This window comes from Orcinus orca, chromosome 19, assembly GCF_937001465.1.
Source record: "Orcinus orca chromosome 19, mOrcOrc1.1, whole genome shotgun sequence".
Classification (NCBI taxonomy): Eukaryota; Metazoa; Chordata; class Mammalia; order Artiodactyla; family Delphinidae; genus Orcinus; species Orcinus orca.
Genome location: NC_064577.1, coordinates 43,662,604 through 43,683,014, shown reverse-complemented (window position 1 = coordinate 43,683,014; position 20,411 = coordinate 43,662,604). Strand labels below are relative to the sequence as shown.

At 53.0% G+C, this 20,411-nt stretch overlaps 1 protein-coding gene across 1 annotated transcript; it reads right to left on the bottom strand.

Annotated features, from left to right (window-relative positions):
* Positions 1-2,523: 2,523 nt before the first annotated feature.
* On the bottom strand, positions 2,524-13,271 carry TBX21 (T-box transcription factor 21). The gene is made up of 6 exons (XM_004282693.2): positions 12,607-13,271; positions 5,601-5,755; positions 5,095-5,216; positions 4,341-4,499; positions 4,125-4,186; positions 2,524-3,888 (listed from the first exon to the last, which is right to left on the bottom strand). Exons 1-6 carry the CDS (start codon positions 13,095-13,097, stop codon positions 3,270-3,272), a joined length of 1,608 nt encoding a protein of 535 aa, XP_004282741.1. The 5' UTR covers positions 13,098-13,271; the 3' UTR covers positions 2,524-3,269.
* Positions 13,272-20,411: the final 7,140 nt, after the last annotated feature.

Here is a 20,411-nt window from a genome sequence, read left to right as displayed (position 1 = left end):
ATAGGTTACAGAAATACCAAACCAGCATAAGGGGGAAAGTGGAATAAATGGGGGAAAATCATCCCTCCAAGGGCAAGAAACTAGCACTTGAAGTTCTGGCCCGTACAATACGATAAGAAGAAGAAAGAAGAAATTAGATGGAATCTTAAAAAAGGGTACAAATGAACTTATTTACAAAACAAGTAGAGTCACAGATGTAGAAAACAAACTTTTGGTTACAGGGGATAAGGGTAGGAGAGGGATAAATTGGGAGATTGGGACTGACATATACATATTACTATATATAAAATCGATAACTAATAAGAACCTACTGCATAGCACAGGGAACTCTATTCAATACTCTGTAATGGCCTATATGGGAAAAGAATCTAAAAAAAGAGTGGATATATGTATATGTGTAACTGATTCACTTTGCTGTACACCTGAAACTAACACAACATTGTAAATCAACTATATTCCAATAAAAATTTAAAAAATAAAAAAGAGGAAATTAGAAGCATAACGATTCAAAAGGAGGAAATAAAACTCTTGTTATTTGAAATAACCTGATTGGCCATAGAGAAAGTAATGAATTTATAGCAAACCACTGAAAAATAGTAAGAGAATTTAGCAAGGTGCCTGGATCTTATGATTAGCATACAAAATTAATTGTAATTCTATATACTAGTAACAATTAGGAAATATATATTTTTAAAAGATACCTTTTATAGAGAAAAAAACTTAATACCTGGGCTTCCCTGATGGCGCAGTGGTTGAGGGTCCGCCTGCCGATGCAGGGGACACGGGTTCGAGCCCTGGTCCAGGAAGACCCCACATGCCGTGGAGCAACTAAGCCTGTGCACCACAGCTACTGAGCCTGCACTCTAGAGCCCGCGAGCCACAACTACTGAGCCCGTGTGCCACAGCTACTGAAGCCCGAGTGCCTAGAGCCCGTGCTCCACAACAAGAGAAGCCATGACAATGAGAAGCCTGCGCACCCCAACAAAGAGTAGCCCCCGCTCACCGCAACTAGAGAAAGCCCGTGTGCAGCAACAAAGACCCAACACAGCCAAAAATAAATAAATAAAATAAATTAATTAAAAAAAATTTTTTTTAAAGAAGAGTATTGTAATTACTCACAACAGTTCCCAAGAAAGGAAATAGGCTCAGTTTAATATCATTAACTCCAAGGAGTGACAGCCAAGGGGTGGGGCATGGGGAGGATTAATCTACATTCACAGAGTGAAATATGGCTGAACTTCTCTTGTCATTTTAAGAAGATGAGCTTCCAAATCCAGAGGATGGAACCAAATATGTATGTCTCCTTATCTTTTCCTTCTTCTGACTAGATGGTGATGAAAATTACCTCTGGGCAGAGATCAGTAAAAGAGGGAATGTGAACTGTGAGACATTAGTGAAGTTTTCCAGGCTCTAAAAAGAATTGGAAGAACACCTATACAGCCTATAATGATGTTCCCACATTAGAATGGGGTATACTGTGGACTGGGGTGAGGCAAACATAGTAACTCCAACCTCTTAATGTTTCTCATAAGCTCCTTTTTTAACCTTAGAGTGCTCTTTCAGGAAATATCTCTTATCATGAAGGAAGATTTGACTTCGGCAATTGTCCTCATTCACTTGAGATTCTTGGGGGTTTTGATGGTTTGGTGGGTTATTATTATTATTGACTTCTGTTAATGAAAATTCAATAGGTTTTATTAAGAAAAAGAATTTTCAGTATGATTCCAATATTATAAAAATGTTTCTGTCTCTCCAATCCATCTAATGTTAATGATAATTATTGATGGGTGGTAAGATTTAGGATAATTTATTGTTGTCTTTATAGTTTTCTGCATTGCTTCAGTTCTTTAAAAGAAGCATGTATCATTTTACAAATGCAATTCAGTATGTGTATAAGGAGAGAGAAACAGCTAGAGAATAATAATAATGACAATGATGATAGTTTACACTCTGAGTGCTTAGTGCTTACTGCCAGATAAACAGAAGCTTAGTGCTTACTGTTTATCTGGCACTGTTCTAAACCCTTTACATGTACTAGGGTAAAATATATGAAATTGCCAATATTTGGCTGTTTTTGACCTACAAAAACAGCAATTTCATGTAGTCCTATTTACATTTACTCCTTTAATCCTTGAACAACCCTAAGATGAAGACGGAGGATCCAAAGCTGCTAGAAATGCAAAGAGAAATCAAGTGTCATTCTTCTCCTCAGACCCACCCGCCCCGATCCAGCCCCCATCCTCTGGTCTTGCCCTCACACCCTGCTCTACAGGTCAGGGTATCCCAAGACACCTTAAGAAGTGGCATCAGCCATTAACCTGAGCACCAAAGGCAGGACACGCAGCATTGCTCTAACTCAGTTTATCCCCTGAATGAAGTCACCTCTGGTTTCTAGGAGGTACATGGTCTTCGGAACTTCAAGTTCTGTTCTAGAGCAGAGAGAACAGCTTTGGTGCACTTGCAGTTCCCGGTAGAGTCCCCGCCCATGTCCCCCACCCAGGCACTAAAGCAGGACACACTTGACAGTTTCGTGTTTATTTTCAGAAAGTGATGAAGACAAAAGCAATATATCCGGACACCACTCTCTGTACAATAAATAGCCTCCCCCGTTCCCAAAAAATAAAAAAGAAAAATGCACCCTCACCCCCCCCAAGACCTTGCTTCTTGAGTTGTGCATAATCCCCCCCTTTCCAGCCCCTTCCTTGGGATCCCCACTGCCTCTAAGAGGGTGCGGCCCAAGCCAGCTGCCCAGAGTCATTGGGTCCTCTCCCCTGACTGTGGCTGGCTGGCTGTTATAAAATTCATGTGTCTTTATTTCCAGATCAGGGATTAACACACACACACAAATGTTGAAAGTTACTCTGCAGAGGAAGAGATCTGAGTTTCCAGTCTGGCTGTCCCACCTAATCCTGACCCCCCACTCCCACCCCTACACCCCGCAGAAGGGAGGAAGCTCCTTTGTGTCCCAGACCTTCCATTGTCTGTTTTCTGTTCTCCAGCTGGGAACCCACAACCAGCAGCAGCACCAGGTTAATGAGTGTAGTTGGGACAGAGGAAGGGGCAGAGAACACTCCTCGCAGGTTTCATTGTGGGCCAGGAGGCAGCAAGTGAACCCCAGAATCCTTCTTGGACCCCTCTTCCTCAACCAGCTACAGAAGGAGATGGGACAGAGGGAGCTGGGGACGGCTCAGTCCTGGGTCTGTGGGCTACGTTAGTTGGTGTCACCAACCTGATGACACTCTTTCTGCTCCTTTCACCATGTCAACTGCTCAATTGGGAAAATAGTTATAAAACTGGCCTTCGGTTTCCTTATCAAAAGGAGAAGGGGCCCCCGCAGGGGAGGAGCTATCGCCACTAGAAGGATAGGGGGACACACGCCTCCTCTTAGAGTCTCTTTCACCCAGTCCCGAGTCGCTGGACTCTGGCCGGATGGGCGTGATCTCAGTCCACAAGGACGGGGAGCCCTGGTCTTCCGGCCCCCGCCCCTCTGAGGCTCCAGGGCCAGGTTCCATGGGCAGAGTTCGCGTGGAGCGGAACCAGCTGGTTGGGCCCATCTTGGGAGGGTACTGGGGGGTCACAGGCCAGCCAGCTCCAGGCGCCAGGACCTCCTGGCTTCGGTAGTAGGACATAGCAGACCCAGAGGCAGAGGGCAGGAATGAAGGCTTCATGCTGACAGCTCGAAACTCGGCCTCGTAGCTGTGGTCCCGAGGGGCCCCCAGCCAGTAAGGCTGGGGAACCACATCCTTGGCCTGGCTGGGAAGGTTGGGGTAGAAACAGCTGGGAACGGGATACTGGTTGGGGAGCAGAGGAGAGTAGTGGTCTCCCCCAAGCAACTGACAGTTGGGTCCAGGTGGGGAGAGGACACTGGTGTCAACAGATGCATACATGCTAAAAAAAAAACAGGAAGCAAAAGACAGGGGTCACGAACGGAACTGGTCACTTAGGAGCCTGCCTGTCTCACGTCCCTCCCCAGACCCTCTTTCCTGACTTGCCTGCCACCCTCCAGTACCCAGCCCACACTTCCCCACCGCAGAGGCAGAGAGGGGACGTGCTGAGCACTCATCTGGTCTCAGAGGGACAAGAGGAGGCCTCCGCAAACATGAGATGAACCCAGTGGCACTTACGACTCAAAGTTCTCCCGGAATCCTTTGGCAAAAGGGTTATTATCAATTTTCAGCTGAGTAATCTAGAGAGAAGTGAAACAGAGTCACCTGAGTCCTGAGTCTGAGGCCGGGGAACTTCCAAAATCGCTCCCAGGAAGACTGGGGGCTCCACTCTCCCCCTCGTCGTCCCCCCGCCCCGCCACAGGCTCAGCCCACCCTCGCCCAGGGAGCCCTCACCTCGGCGTTCTGGTAGGCGGTCACGGCGATGAACTGGGTTTCTTGGAAAGTAAAGATGTGTGTGTTGGGAGCGTTGCAGGCCGCCTCTGGCTCTCCATCGCTGACCTCGACGATGTGCAGCCGCGGCTGGTACTTATGGAGGGACTGGAGCACGATCATCTGAGAGAGGGTAGGACGGCCGTGAGGGTGGGAGGAGGCAGTTCAAAGGAACCCTCTCCCAGCCCCACCTATGGCCAGCCCCACGGCCAAGCTAGAAAGGACCCTGAGGTCCTCGTGCCCATTCCTCTGCCCTGCCACCACATAACTTCTCCCAGGCTTCCAACCCCAGTCCCTGGCCTCTTCAGGGCACTAATTCTATTCTCTTGCCCCTTTACCTATCCCCAGATGTCCACTGTGACCAAGGTATTAGCACAAACAGGGCTTTTCAGGGATAAGGGCGCTTTTAATAGAATTTCTCAACTCAAAGAAACTTTGCATCCTGGGACCACCGGTACCAACTCTATACCCAATATGGTACACGAGTGATGGTAGCCCAGGATTCAGTGAAGAAACCCCCTGGCTGGTTTGGTCCGTGTTGGCCCAAATGTGACGCCTGTCTGCCCTGAGATTCAGCTTCCTCCCAAGGTGGGTGGAAAAGAACCAGAGTCAGAGAGGGAGAACAGTCGCTCTTCCAGAACAGAAGCAGCCTGCAGGACCCGCTGCAACCTCGGGGACAGGGAGGGGTGCGGGGCTATCCCATGGGGAGGAGTCCCACCTGGGTCACATTGTTGGAGGCCCCTTTGTTGTTCGTGAGCTTTAGTTTCCCAAATGAAACTTCCTGGCGCATCCAGTGGGCTCCGGTGTTGGGAGAATCTGGGTGGACGTACAGGCGGTTCCCTGTGGACAGTTAATCTCTTTGGCATGCAGCCCTTGGGACCAGACCCCTGGTGACGTGGGGCTTCTTTGCCTGTTCTGAGGGGAATGGCAAGAAGGATGCAGGGGGAGGACAGACGGGGCAGGACAGGGGGAGCTGTGGGCAGAGGACTGAGCCGAAGACAGGCTAGAGCAAAGTAGAAGAGATGACAAACAGAACGGAAGTGAGAAGTGGGAGGGGATGGGGTTGGGTGGAGTGGGGTGGGGTGGGATGGGATGGGAGGGATGGAACAGAGAATGAAATCCTAGGAGTCAGGGCCAGGGGCTTGGGGGTTCCTCTTGGATCCACCAGGGGGCGCCCAGTATTAGACAAAAAGCATGCCCCCCAGTTCCCAAGGAGGCGCGTACCTGGCATGTTGCCCCCAGCCTTTCCACACGGCACCCACTTGCCGCTCTGATACCGCCAGTGATGCTGGTCCACCAAGACCACGTCCACAAATATCCGGTAATGGCTGGTGGGCTCCAGCCCAGCCACAGTAAATGAGAGGAATGGGAACATCCGCCTGGGGAGAACAGAGAGACCCATCAATACCCATCAGCCCCCAGCCCCCGGACAGCCGTGCCCTGCGCAAAGGCTGTCCGTCGCTGGTGTGCTGGAGCCGGCTCCCAGCCCTCACCAGAGCCAGCTGGAGAAGTCCAGGAAGTCTGCCAGCCAGTTGTTAAACAGCCACGATTAAAAATTAAATCACATAAATTTACAATTAAATATATTACATTACAAGCCAAGGTAATAAATACTCAAAAAAAATCACTTCTCAGTTCTTTTTACTCCAGTTTACTATTATCTCTGCTCTTGAGATCGTTTACATCTATTGTACCTGTCCGGTGGAGATACCAGGTTATGTGCACTACCACACGTGTCTTCCCAACTCCGCATTCAGGGATATCACATGGGCAGCTTACGAGCAGCCATTAGAGGGGTATTTACCATGGAAATCAGCAAACACTATGAATCGGGACTTTTAAAAATGTTTTTCTTTCAGAGGGTCAGTTGCTAGACATTAGCTGCAAGCCTTAGCGTGCTCCCTAGAGGGGGAGCAAAGGCACAAGCCAGCCCCACACAAGCAGTTCCTAGTAGGTCCTCATCTCTCAGTTCCCTGAACCCTGGTCTGGCCTTAGTCTGTCATCCATCCTCTCCATCATGGCTCTCACGGTGCTAACATGCACCTAGCTCCAGAGCACCCATCCACAGGCTCTCCCTGCCCCATCCTCCTGGGCCTGATGTCTGTAGCACAGCCTGCTCCAGGGTCTTCAGAGAAGTAACTGAAGTTCTAGCTGGAGCTTCCCATCCACCTGGAAGAGGGACTCTATTGAGCACCGTCCTCATGTTCAAAGTCCTGGTTCCCAGGAAAAGTGGAGGAAGTTGGATTTGGGATGCTGTGCTATTGTGCTGAGCAATAGATTCAGAGGAAGAAGCACTACCATACCACAATCATCTCCACCACCTCCACCATCACCACCACCACTAAAACCATCATGTCTACTATCACTACCCCCAACACCACATCACTACAATCAACACCTCCACCTTCACCACCATTACTATAACCAACACCACGGCCATTACTGCCATCACTACAACTAACACCTCCACCATCACTACCCCCCCAACCACCACAACCACCACTCTCCCCATCACCACCATCACTACCCCCACCCCCGCCACCACCACTACAACCACCACCAGGCTATCACCACCACCACTACAACCAACACCTCCACCATCACTACCCCCTCACCACCACTACAACCACCACCAGCCCATCACCACCATCACTACAACCAGCACCTCCACCATCACTATCCCCACCACCACCACCACCACTACAACCACCACCAGCCCATCACCACCACCACTACAACCACCACCAGCCCATCACCACCACCACTACAACCAACACCAGCCCATCACCACCATCACTACAACCAGCACATCTATGGCTTAGTCTTTCTCTTCTAACCCAAGCAGGAAGAGCAGAGTTTCTAAGCTGGCAGAGTCAAATCCTCATCAGAATTACTTTTCATTCCCACACACTTCTCCCTTCCCCTACAAGAAGCCCTGCAGGTTGGGAAGAAAGGCACTGGTTCATGAGTGAGGAAACCTGGGGGAGGGAGAGTTCTAGGGGCCTAGGAGCACTTTTTTTTTTTTTTCGGTACACGGGCCTCTCACTGTTGTGGCCTCTCCCGTTGCGGAGCACAGGCTCCGGACGCGCAGGCTCAGTGGCCATGGCTCATGGGCCCAGCCGCTCCGCGGCATGTGGGATCTTCCCGGACCGGGGCATGAACCCGTGTCCCCTGCATCAGCAGGCGGACTCTCAACCACTGCACCACCAGGGAAGCCCCCTTAGGAGCACTTTGGGGTGGATTCTAGTCCCCAGAGGGTCCCAGATCAACATCGCTAATAACCTTGGAAAGATCTCCCGGGAGGGTACTGTCACATTCCTGTCTTCCCCAGACTCTCCTGGGCTGAGAAAAAGAGACTTAGTGGCCCTATGGCCTTGGATAAGTTAATTCCCAAGCCAAACCTCACTTTCTTCACCCGTAAATGGAGATAATAACTCCTGTCCATCTTTCCTCTGAGAGCTGTTAAGGAGTTTGAAGGATGTGAAACTCAGCTCACCGTCTCTCCCATCCCACCCCCATCCCACCTTCTCCCAGGCCCAGAACTATCAAAGCCCTCTGGCCTGGCTGAAGAGCCCCAAGCAAGAGTCCAGAGTTCCGGTCTGAGGCCCTCGGTCCCAGGAGCTCGGTACACCAGTCAACTGGAGGAGTCAAAGGTTAGGGAGGAGACTGAGCAATCTAGGGTGGGAGAATACTTTCAACCCGTTTCTACCACCAGCTCATTCTACAACAGTGGTCAGGTCATTCATGTGTCCTATATGGTAACCAGTTCCTATCTAAACATGTAGTAATCGAGAGAAGGGAACATATTAATTCAAGTGCCCCTACTTATGCAGCAGCCAGTTCACTGAACCAGTCCTTTGAAATATAAAATGTTATTTCCAATTTATACTTGAAGAAAATGACGCTCAGAGAGGTTTGGCGACGGCTCCACGGCGGGAGAGCAGAAATGGGGTCTCCTGATGGCAGAGCGCATGCTACCGTCTCCATCACCCCATCCTGCTCATCGCTGGTAGAGTGAAAGGCAGGAGACACAGGAAGACTGTGGGGAAGAGGGAGAGGAGAAGGGAGGTCTCAACTTCACCCTAAAAGTCTAGAATCACCACCAGCTGGGATCCCAAAATAGCCTCTGATTTACACGACACTTTGCTGGGAAGGAACCAGGAGTGAAGATGGGTCTGGTGCCAAACTGAGCCCCTAGGAAAGACCGCTCACCACTCACTCAGCCCTCAGAGCACAGGGTTCAAGACCCCAAGTTCCTCTGCTGCTTCTAAGGACCATCCAGTCTGAAATGATTCACAAAGTCATCATATCCCGTCCCCATCCTGTACGCCTCTGACAGTGCTCCAACTCACCATCGTTAAGTACAAATTAAAACATGGTTTTCATCAGTCATGTTGGCAAAATGTTTCAAAATTGACAATATCTAATGCTGATGAACCTGTGGGATAATGGGTCCTCTCGGCCACTATTGGTGGGGGTGTAAATCGGTACCACCTTTGAGGAGGGTATTCTGGCAACGCCTTGTACCGATCCAAACGCAAAAAGCGCTCAGGCGTCAAGGGATCGCCTCTTCCCACCAACCCCGGACCCACTGAATAGATAGACAGCCACCAGCAAACGGCAGAAGAGAGAGCAAAGCCATTTTCACCTGCTCCAGAAGAAATAAAGCCAGTCAGCCCAAATTAAAGCAGGCTTAAAGCTAAAAAAAATAAAATAAAATAAAAATCTAAAAAGTTCTTGGAGTTGGAAGGTAGAGAAGAGAAAACCAAAAGGGCCGAGGCCGGTGATCGAGGATGGTACGGGACTGAAATTGTTTTATCAAGCCCTAACTTCGCACACACATACACAAATACAAACTGAGCTGCTTAACAACAGAGTCATCTTAATTATAATAATCAACTAATTACACCCAGAAAAGTGGGGATTGCCGGCAATTACTGCACACCCACACACCCACACACGAGACAGCCGCCTCTCTCTTCCTCTACTGAGAAAGTCTACCGTCGACTATCATACACCGGCCGACTTGGGCGCAGCACACAGACTGCCTCCCAGAAACGACACGAGGCCGGGCAACATGAGGGGGTCTATCAGGCCATGAACCTCCACAAACACACAAACTTGAACTCTCAGCCTTCCAGCTGGCCAGTCCATCTTCTTGTCCTCCGTTTCCCCTCCCAGCCCCATCTGAGCTGCCTGGATCAGTCTCTGGGCCCTGGAATCACCCCCTGCTCCCCAACCCATTCTTGCCCATGGAGGAGGGCATCACTGTGTGCACACTGAGGAATGGGTCTAGGGTGGGTGGAAGAGGGAGGATCTGGGAGGGAGTGAGTCAGCCCAAGGCGAAAGGCTACGGGGCTGTGGGTGGGCCTGGGCTGGAAGGATTTTTCAAAAAGGAAGAAAGCCGTGGGTGATGTGGTGGTGACTGGTGGGTCACTGGAAACCATGGAAGGACAGGCCAGCCCACCAAAGCAGGAGGACAGAATGGGAGCTGTTCTCTGAGCCCAAGTCTTCCTTTTCAGAAGCCAGTAGCAGAAGGAAATGGCCGCCGACTTCCCAGATCACTGGAGCCCAAGCTCACAGTCAGGGGTGCTGAATCGGGGGCGGTGTGTCCTCCGTCCTCTCCACCCCGCCATGGGGCCCCCAAGGCCTGATCCAAGAGGAGGCCTCAGAGGAAGTGGTGAGGGGCCACCGCCCGCTTCCAACGGCCCCACAGCCCGCAGTGTCCGAAGCAGTCCATTAGGATGGATTGAAAGTGTGAGGACTGTAAAACATGCGCGTGTGCGCACACACAAAACAATCAGGGAAATCTGACGATATTTACGAGTTTCTTTTCAGGTTTGCTAATGGCATTGTGTTTATTTTTAAAAAGCCATTTTTAGAGGTGCGCGGAGAACTACTTAAGGATAAAGTCATACAGTGTCTAGGATTTACTTACTAATTACTTACACTATCGCTAATATAGTTTCAGACCACAAGTTAAGTGAGCGAGGATAAAGCAGAAACAAGATTGGACCAGTACTGACAGCTATTGAAGCTGGATAATGGGTAGATGGAGACCCGTTACGTGTTTCTCTTCACTTTTGTATATATTGGAATTTTTCATAATAAAGGAAATTAAGTGTGTGGATCTAAAAGAGAGACAACAAAACTTGTCCAGAGAGGATTATTCAGCAGGAAAATAAAGGAAAGAAGGAGGCTGTAGGCGTAAAGGAGGCAACCAGTACAGAAAGACGCATCCGCCTAAGACCCCCAGCTAGCCCTTCACCCCCAGAGCCCTGAGGTTCTGCTGAAGTTCCCTCTACCTCATCCCTCAAGACTGGAGGGGCTGGGGCCTGGCTGCAAGGCTGTGGGGAGACCCCCACCAGGCCCCAGGGTGGGAAGGCTTCCTGACCACTCAACAGAGTTCAGGCCTGAGCCTGAGTTCAGGTCTGCCGTGTAACCCAGTGAAAGCCACCAGCTCCCCTGGGCCTCAGTGCCCTCAGCTGTAAATGGGGAGGCCGCTTGGCCTACCTAGCACACAGTGAAATAATGGAAGTGAAAGCACTCTGAATGCATCAAGGCCTTCGGACAGTGTGGGTGGCTGTTTTTACTCCTGGTCGTGGGGCACCAGAGAAAGAAACCCAGGTACATAACTTCTGCATGCTGGTGCCAGTTCTGCCAGCGATGAATGTGCTGTGTAACCTCAGAAAAGTCTCTTACTGTCTCTGGGTCCATTTCCCTCTCTGTCCAGGGAGAAGATGGGACAGGATCTTCTGGGTCTCCTCCAATTCAGACACGATAGCCTAGAAGCCTAGGCTATGCCTGGGTGCACCCAGACAGGGACTAGGGCTGGGGGAGCAGAGAGCAATTATCAGAAGGCCTAGAAGATGAAGGCCGTGCCGTGAAAGAAAATGCCAACTCTCTCGGGTTCATCGCCGAGAAAGAGGAACAGTTCAGCAACTTGAAGCCAGTTGTGGTTGGTGGACAGGTCCCTCAATCCCAAGCCACCCCATAGAAATCATCCATCCAGCAATGCCCAGATTGAATGCCAACCCTCGGGCCCAGCATGGCCTCTCCCTTCTCCCTCCCCAAGCCCAACCCTTGGTATCTGCTCTTCAACACCTCCCAGGTCCACTGATGACATAGCCCCTCCACACAGAGGCCCTCGCTGGTCCCCTGCCCATATGGGCCCCCACCGGGAAGGGTGGGTGCACACTCACACACCAGGCACAGGCAGGGCCCACTCAGAGTGTTGCTTACTAAACAAATACCACACAAGTTGCAAGTTTCTCTTTCTTTCCCCTTGTAGGAGACTCTCTCCGGAAGCAGCACCCTTGGCCCCAAACCCTACCCCGCATGCACGGAGCTCAGGGGACCCTGAACCATGGAACCATGGGTTCCCAAGGATGGACTGGTGAGTATCTGGATAAAGGTGGGGCAGGCTTTCAGGGACAAGCCTTGAAGAGTACAAGGTGTGGGACTGGCTGCCAGCTGGGACCCATGGGTTAGCTTCACCTGCTCAGGCCCATGGACATCTGTGCCCTCGGGAAGGGGACTGTGTCTGGAAGGAATCTATGCCCCCTCCCACTTTACCACCACCCCCCTCCCAACACATGCGCACACCAGACATATGATCTCAAAGTACTACCGGAAAGGAAACTTGGCGACCACTTCTCCATGTCACCAAATCCCAGTTTTACCACACACACACCCCCTGCCCCAGAGTTGACCTGTACACAACAGCAGCAAGGGGGCTGGGAGAGGTGGGCACAAGGGGCCCGGGAGATGAGGGCTGGATTGCTGTCCACCCCACTGTAAGGCTCTGCCCTCCGCTCCGTTTCCCCGCACACAGGGGCTAAGAGGCGCCCTGCTCTGTTAGACCCACAGCACACACTCCCCCTGCGCCCTCCGCGCCTCCCACCAGGCAGGGACCGCACCCCAATGCTGGGTGAAACCATAGGCACCCTCCCCCTAAACCAGGACGACGGCTCACGGCGCCCCTCTCCTCTATCTCCCTTTTGAGTTGTGCCTGTTGGTCCTGAGAGTAAACAACCCCCAGAACTTTCCTGTCCGAAACTCAACTCCTCTTTCCTCCCAAAGCCTGAGCCAAAACTGCGAGGGACACAGAGACTCTAGCAACGTCTAGACAGAAAAAAAAAAAAAAAAAAAGAAAAGCGCGTCCCTGTCCGGGCCGGCGGGGCCGAGGAGGCTCCCACAGCTCGGCGCTCCCGGCGCGCGCCTCACTTACCGCCCCTGCTTGGTGATGATCATCTCCGTCTGGTGCTGATTAAACTTGGACCACAACAGGTGGTTGTTGAGCGCGACTCTCAGCTTCCCGGATACCTCCAGCCCCGCCGGCAGCGCACAGTCCTCGCGCGGGCCCGGGTAGAGTGTGGCGCGCGGGTCCGGGGCGGTGTAGGCATCCCCCGGCTGGTAGCCCTCGGCGCCCGGCGTCGGCGGGAAGGGCTCGCCCGCCCCGGGGAAGCCGGTGGCCTGGTGTCGGGGCGGGTAGGCGTAGGCTCCGAGGAAGCGGCCCGGCGGGGCAGGCACCAGGGCGCCCCCGGCGTAGGGCGCCCCCAGGCTGGCGCCCACGCGACGGTCGGCCGCGTCCTGCGCGCCCGGCTCCGGGTAGAAGTAGCGGTTCTGCGAGTCGGCGCCTGGCGCCCGGCCCTCGTCGCTCGCCGGCATCGGGTCGGTGCCCGTCAGCATGTCTCGGCAGCTTGGCTCCAAGATGCCCATCCGGGGCGGGCTGGCACCTTCCCGCGGCCGTCGAGGACCGGCCCTTCTCCGCGCGGGGGCGGGCGCGGGGGGTCGGCTGGGCGGAGGCTGGCGGGGGCCCCACCGGAGCCCGGGTTCGGACGCCTGGGTCCTGCGCCCGCGTTTGGCGGGCGCGCGGCAGGTCCCGGGCTCCGTCTTCAGCGGGCCGCTGTCACTAGCTTCGCGGCGCCTTTGCTGTGGCTTTATGAAGCGCTCTGGGCCTCCCACCCCCACCCCCACCCCCACCCCCACACCTCGGCCCCGCCCCGCCTCACCCCGCCCCTCGTGGCTAATACTCGGCAAATTCTACGCGGTTGGTGAGGACTGCAGGGCCCCCAACCGTGTAGACCAGCGAGTCCCCGCGCGCTTTGTAGTTCGCATACTTTGCCTTCTGAGAGAGTCAACCCCTCCACCTGAAATGCAGACTGTTTCTCTTCTCTGGACCCTCTGGAAATTCCACCCATTCTTGAAGGCTCAGCTCAAAGGCCCCCTCCTACGGGAAGCCTTCGGTGATGGCCCAGATGGGCTTACTCGCAGGCTCCGAGCCGCTTCGCCCGTGGGCATGTGACGAATGTTCACTGATGCTCACTCTGTGCCCAGGCTCCGTGCTGAGTGGCCTTGTGTGAAGTGTTTGCATTCTTTCTCTTTGCCAGAGACCCAAGTGGACTGTGTCCAATGCATCTTGTTCCTTCAGCCCCAGGGCAGACCTGGGACCTGGTGGGCAGCAAGAAGAGTTCCTTCAAACGAATTGCATCGCAACAGCTGAGGGTTTGCAGGGTCCTGGGCTGGTCCAGGCCCACAAAAGCTCCACCACCGGGGCCTGGCAGCCATGCGCACTGGAAGTAGCACTGGGCTGCCAGTGCTCAGAGTCCCAGCACTGGCTCTTCCCCTCACTCAGGTATATGTGACCTGGGCAAGTCACTTCCCTTGCCTGAAAGTCAGCCTCAAGTGTCTCAAGTCCCCTAGGCTAGAGAAAACAAACTGATGTACTTTTCAGAGGGGCTATGAGCCTTACATGAGATGGCACACCTGGGCAGCACTTCCCAGTCTATTGTTATACCTGGATGGAAAAGCCAGATTGAACAGATTCAGATTTGAACAGATTCAGAGCCGGCTGACAGGAAGGAAAACCACCACATGTTCTGAAGGGCCGCCTTGGTGATAGGACTACGGGAGCTTTTCTTTCTCTATTTTCCTTTTCTGCTGACTAATGTAGTTATATTCCTTTTATCATGAAAACAATCCTTTTTCCCCCAGGTTGAAAATATCATCATTGGGAGTTTTCCTGTGTATAAAGATAAAACATACTCATGTAGAAAATTTCAGCAGTAGAAAAAAGTAAAAATAGGACTGTATAAATCATGCCAAATTCTACCCCCCAGAGGCAAACAGGATTAAGATTTCGGTGAACACCCTTCCAGACATCACTCCTTGCACACACCCCCTCTGTCTTTTGCACATGCGCACACACACACACCATATATATATGTGTGCGTGTATATATATAATTTTGTATAAACACCACACGTGCTGCTTTGTAATATATTTTTTTCACTCAACAAGGTGTCGTGGAATTTTTTGCATGTCAATATATAGATAAATCTTTACATTTGTAAGAGTGTTTTGAGAAATACTTTAACATTTTCACCATGTTAAAAGTTAACCTCTTCTCTCCCCCCTTTCACCCCAGCCCTCCTCAATTCTCCCCTGGGGGCTGGCCCCATCTCTGCATCCTTGCCCCAGTCCAACAGGGCTTCACCCTTAGGGGCCCATGGGGACTCTCTGCTCCCACCTAGAGCTGAACCGAGAGACAGGTTGGCAGGTGAAGGCAAAGCTGGGCGCCCCAGGAGGCGGGCATGACCCAGGGAGGGAGGAGAGAGAATCAGTGCATCCCCTGAGCATGGAGGCCAGCACACAACAGCACCAGAACCGGGGACTGGCCTCCTCCTGGCCCTTTACCTGCCATTCCCCATTCTTACGGAAGGGGGAAGTTTCTGCCTGCTCTTGCAACCGGGCAGCATTGCTTGAAAGAGAGGGTAACCTTGGGACCCTTGGCTACTTTTGGGGAAACGTGAAAGATTTTAGTAAGTCTTCCCTGAATGACTGATTTCCCCAGGAGACATGAGACTGCTGAATGCTGACATCTCTTTTGGGAGACATTTTCGCTAAGTGCTTGGCTCTGGAGGGCCGAGTGGAGCCTTGTTCCTCCCTCTATCTCCCCACTCCTCTTCTCCATGCTAATCCTCACGTCAAGGGATCCATCCCCCTACCTCTGAACAGAAGGACCTGAGCTCCTACCCAGCTTTGGGGGCAGGAGGGATTATGAATCTTGGAATCAGGTGGACCTGGGGACTTGTCCCTGGGGGATGAGGGTGGCTGGGGGCAGTCTTTTGTAACTTGATGGGCTGTTAGAGGGTCTTACAGCCTGGCTCATCAACCCCAGATTCCTCACCCACTCCCTCCAATTCCTTCCACCCAAAAAAGAAAGGACTTGTGAAAAGCGGGGGCTGAGTGGCCCTGGTGTCACCAGTGCCAGCCCTGCCCCTCTGCCAGCTTGGGTGAGAAGAAGAACTCTGGCAGTGACACCTCCTCCTCTTCCCAGGCCCCAGGGCTGGAGAGGTGGGGAAGGTGGAGAAGGCTGTGACGAGGCCCCCTGGAATCCCCTCAGTTCCCATCGCTGCCCTTCCCCCCCACCTCATGGATCGACCCACTGAGCATCGAGAAAGCTGGCCCTGGCGAGGCAGAAGCAAAGATACGCAGGCTGTGTGTCCAGGATGGGAGAGACACCGTCTTCAGCAGACATCAAATATTACGAGACAGGCTGGATGGTAAATATGGGAAGACGAACGACTTACCGAACTCTCACATCCCATTTGTAGCAGAACCAGGGCTGCAAGCCCGGTCTCTTGACTCCTGATCCAGTACTCTTCCCACAACAGTGTTTGCCTTCCCATTTTGAGGGAGAACAATCATAGTAAATGAAAAGTCATATGATCACATCAGAAAAGGTTTGGAAAACAGAAAAGAAAATTGCCCCCCTGCACCAGCCTGGACAGCGATTTTCTTCACCCTGTTGTCCTCTGCCTGTATTCAAGGCTTCTTCTCAAGCCATTTCTTATCAAGACTCAAATTGAGCTTGGCTCACCTGATGCCACACAGCACCTGCCACACCTGTGGTTCGCAGATGGTGCCAGGAAGCTGTTACAATGTGGATTCCTGGGATGGGCCTCTAGAGATTCTGATTCCCAGGCCTACGGCGGGTTCCCCAATCTGTATGTTGAAGGACTCCAGGTGATTCTGGGCCCCACAGAGTCCATGTATCCCACTCTCAGGCCCCCTCCCACTTTGCTATTTCACCTCCAGATTATGTCCCAGCCTGGGAGCCTGTGCCCTGACCCTGCTTGCTGTGTGCTCCTCGGCACCTGGAAGACTGTGTAATGGCTGAGGACGGCCACTACAGGCATTGAGAAGATTTTCTTATTGAAGCTCCAGGATCAGTCAATTCCTCACCCCAGAATCTAACAGTCACCTGGGTCCTCTCCTTAAAATGTGTGGGTGCTGAGCCCTCTTGGGACCCGGAAGGCTCTTTTTTTTTAAAACATATTTATTGGAGTATAATTGCTTTACAATGTTGTGTTAGTTTCTGATGTATAACAAAGTGAATCAGCTATATGTATACATATATCCCCATATCCATTCCCTCCCGCCCTCCCTATCCCACCCCTCTAGGTGGTCACAAAGCAACGAGCTGATCTCCCTGTGCTATGCAGCTGCTTCCCATTAGCTACTTATTTCAATCTTGAGAAAGAAAAACGGAGTTGGAGGAATCAGTCTCCCTGACTTCAGACTATACTACAAAGCTACAGTAATCAAGACAGTATGGTACTGGAAGGCTCTTGAATGGGCTTATACTGTAAGATGCAGGGAGGACTGAGCAGCCCGTGGAGGAGTTGGGGATGGGTGGCTATTTGTGGAGACCCAGCACATAAAGACACCAGGGCCAAGGATTTCTGCCCTTCACCCTGCTGGGCACAGCCTGAGAGGCTGTGAGAGGGTAGATGAGTGAAGCGGGGGTGGCGTGTTGGGGATGAAGCAGGACAGGAAAGAGAGAGCACAGTGCGAGGGGCCTGGGCTGAGTTTCTGAATGATTCAGAGCTGGAGAGGGACAGGCACCACAAAGTCAGAAACCCAGAGTGTGGCTCAGTGAGAAAATCTCAAGCCAGGAAAAGGGGGATGCAAGAAAGAAGAAAAGAGGGAGATGGGCCAGGGAGAGGTGGAGACACCTGGGGGACTGGAGGCTGGGTCAGAGGGAAATGGGGTAACAGGCTTGGAACCCCAGTTCCAACTGTCTGTGTGGCCTGTTCAAGTATCTTCACAGCTCTGGTTTCCTTGACAGTAAATGGTGCTAACAGACATTCTGCCAGGACAAGCCAGGTCTCAAGTGAGGTGTAAGGTAATGCAAAGGCTGAGGGGGTCTGCCCCAAGGCAGGAACAGAGCAGAGGCACAGGCTATGCTGAAGTGCCTCCTCTTCCCCTCCTCCAAGCTGCCTGTGGCTTCCCCTTCCTCCCTCTGGCATCCATGTTCCCCACAAAGGGTCCTTCAAATCCAGACTCCAGACTCCACTAAGGGCCTTGGGCCCAAAGAGAACCTCTCTGTTTGTAAGACCCCATCTCAGAAAGGACAGCCTTCCCCTCCTGACGCCCATACACCATTCCTGGGGCCTGGGATAGGCCAGACCCTGGGGACTCTGGGATCACAGAGATAAATTAGGCTCAGCCTCTGCGCTCAAAGAACTCCTAGCAAGGTGACCTCGGGGTCAGAGTTCTCCCCTCAGGGCACTTGTCCTTCAGATGCAGACTTGAAACACAGCAGCCTGTGCACCTACAACGAATGACACCCACGTGTACACAAGAGCCCACGCACATGCACGCGCGCACGCGCGCGCACACACACACACACACACACACACACACACACACACACACGGCCCACAGAGCGATGCTAGACAAATCCCTGTGATCCAGTTCTTGCAGCCACACCCCTTCTCTTGTCCCACGTGCAGCCTCCCTGAGCTCCTTGGGCATCTGCTCTGCTCACCCACACCCGCCCTGAACCCACTCCGGTTCTGGGCCCAGACTGCCTGTCCTTCAGAGAGTGAGGCCGGAACCATCGGCTTAACAGCCAGAGAGGGCAGAAGGGGAGTGACAAGCACCTGTAGAAGCCCCTCCCCCCATGACAGCTGGAGGAGTTCCAAGTCCCCGGCACCCAGCACCAGGTGGTCAGTGTGGCCTCATCCCAAGGTCAAGGGCTCCGGGTTCTCACCCCCAGGCTGGTTCCCCTTCCCCACCCCCTACACCCTTCAAGGCTGGGCAGCCTTACCCTTTGGCTCCAGGCCATGCCTGGCTCCTGCATTTCAGTCCTCCCTCCATGGGCATCCTATCTCAGATCAGCTTTTCTCTCTTTCTCTAACCACGGTCACCCCAGCCTCAGCTCTTCACACTAGACCCTCACGTCCCCACCCCCCAAAACACACACACACACACACACACACACACACACACACACACACACGTGCGCAGAGCACCCCACCCCCACTGTGTTCCCGGGCTAGGGTCCCTGCCCCCTCCTGAAGGGACCTTAAGATGTTGGGTACTTGAGCAACCTGTAGTCTTGGGGGTATGCCAGGCTATGGGTGGGCAAGCCTGAGCTCCAGGGAGGCTGAGGAGAGACTGTGTCCCTCCCCTTCCTGGGGAATCTCAGCAGACAGGCCCTTAATCTCAGGCAGGAAGCAGGGTCCAGTTACCAGGAGTGGGGGTGGGGGGAATACCCAGGGCTTTGGGTAAAGGGAGCTGGGGTAGGGGGCAGGGAGGAAAAGAAGAGCTGAGTAGTGGGATGCAGGCCAAGGGATGACCCCTCCACAGGCAGGCTCTTCTCTTCTCCCCATCCTGTGCTCTTGGAGACTGCACAACCCCCTGGCACAGTCAGGCTCCGCCAGGCCAGGCCACCATGGAAGGCCATTCCCTGGGGCCTCTGGGCACAGGGCAGCCAAACAGCCCCTGCCTGGTTCCCTCGCTCTCCAAGGCCCTCGCCTGGCTTCCTGTGAGCTGTATGTATCCGTTTGCCCCGTGACTCTGCCGGTCTCTTAGGGCTCTGAGTCTGTGTTTCTCTGCTGTGTTTGTCTGATTCTGTGTCTCTCAGGGTCCCCGGTGTTTCTGCCTGCCTGGCTGTGAGTATTCTTACACCCACCTCTATCTCTGGGATCTGTAAAATCTTAGCGTGCTTGTCCCGAGTGTAGGTTCCGTGTCAACCTCTCTGTGTCTGTCCATCTGCTTTTCTCTGGGGCTGAGTCTGCAAACGTCTCCATGTCTCTGTCGGTGCCTTGAGCTCTCTCTAGGTCTCAGTGTGCCTGCTGCATGTCTGTCTGTCTGCCTGTCTGTCTGGGACTGGGCCCCCATCTGTGAGTCTGCTCTGGGCCTGTCTCTGGCCTGAGGCCCTTTGGCTTGTGCATCTGGTTAACACTGTGGGGTGGGGACTAGATGGGGCAAACTTATGAGGTGGACCAGGGATGGACCAAAGAGGAAGGGACAAAGGGGACACAGGCGGTAGTGGGGGGGAGGAGATGAAGGGACAAATCCCATTCCTAAACGTTGCCTGAAGCAAGCTGGATAGCCCCAGAAAACCAGGATGAAGCTCTTCCAGGCCAGTGGGCAAGGGAGAGAGGGACATGGCAGGGAACACTTCTGGTCAGGGTCAAGGGTAGAGTTGCACAGAAACTGAAACAGACATCAAATGGGGAGGACCCAGAAGCAAATGGAAATACAGAAAGGGAGCTCTGGGTTCTGACCCTGGCTCCACCACTAGCCCCCCATGACCTTGGGCTAGGGGCTTTCCCTCACTGTGCCTCAGTTTTCCGCTCTGTAAAATGAAACAGTCAGTAGAGACCATCCTCTTGAATTCTGTGAGAGAGCCAAGGGGGCAGCAGACTTCCCTAAACCCAGGGCAGGAGACTGGTTGCCCTCTTCTGTCCCTTGAGAGGTATCCCAAGGTCCCTTCCAGTACCAACATCCTCTGTGTCTGTGATTCAGCTCCCAGCCGGCTTAGAGGGAAGAATGGGGGTTAGATAGCAGGAAGGACTTCCTGCCACACAGCAGGAGGGTGAGGAGGCCCCAGATTCTCCTCCCAGCGGTCCTGGGGCACCTCCATTGGGGCTGGGGGTGTAGGCTCAGCAGCTGGGGAATTAGCCATCGCTCTCAGGCCCTGGGGGAGGGGCCGGCTGGACTGAGAAACCAACGCAA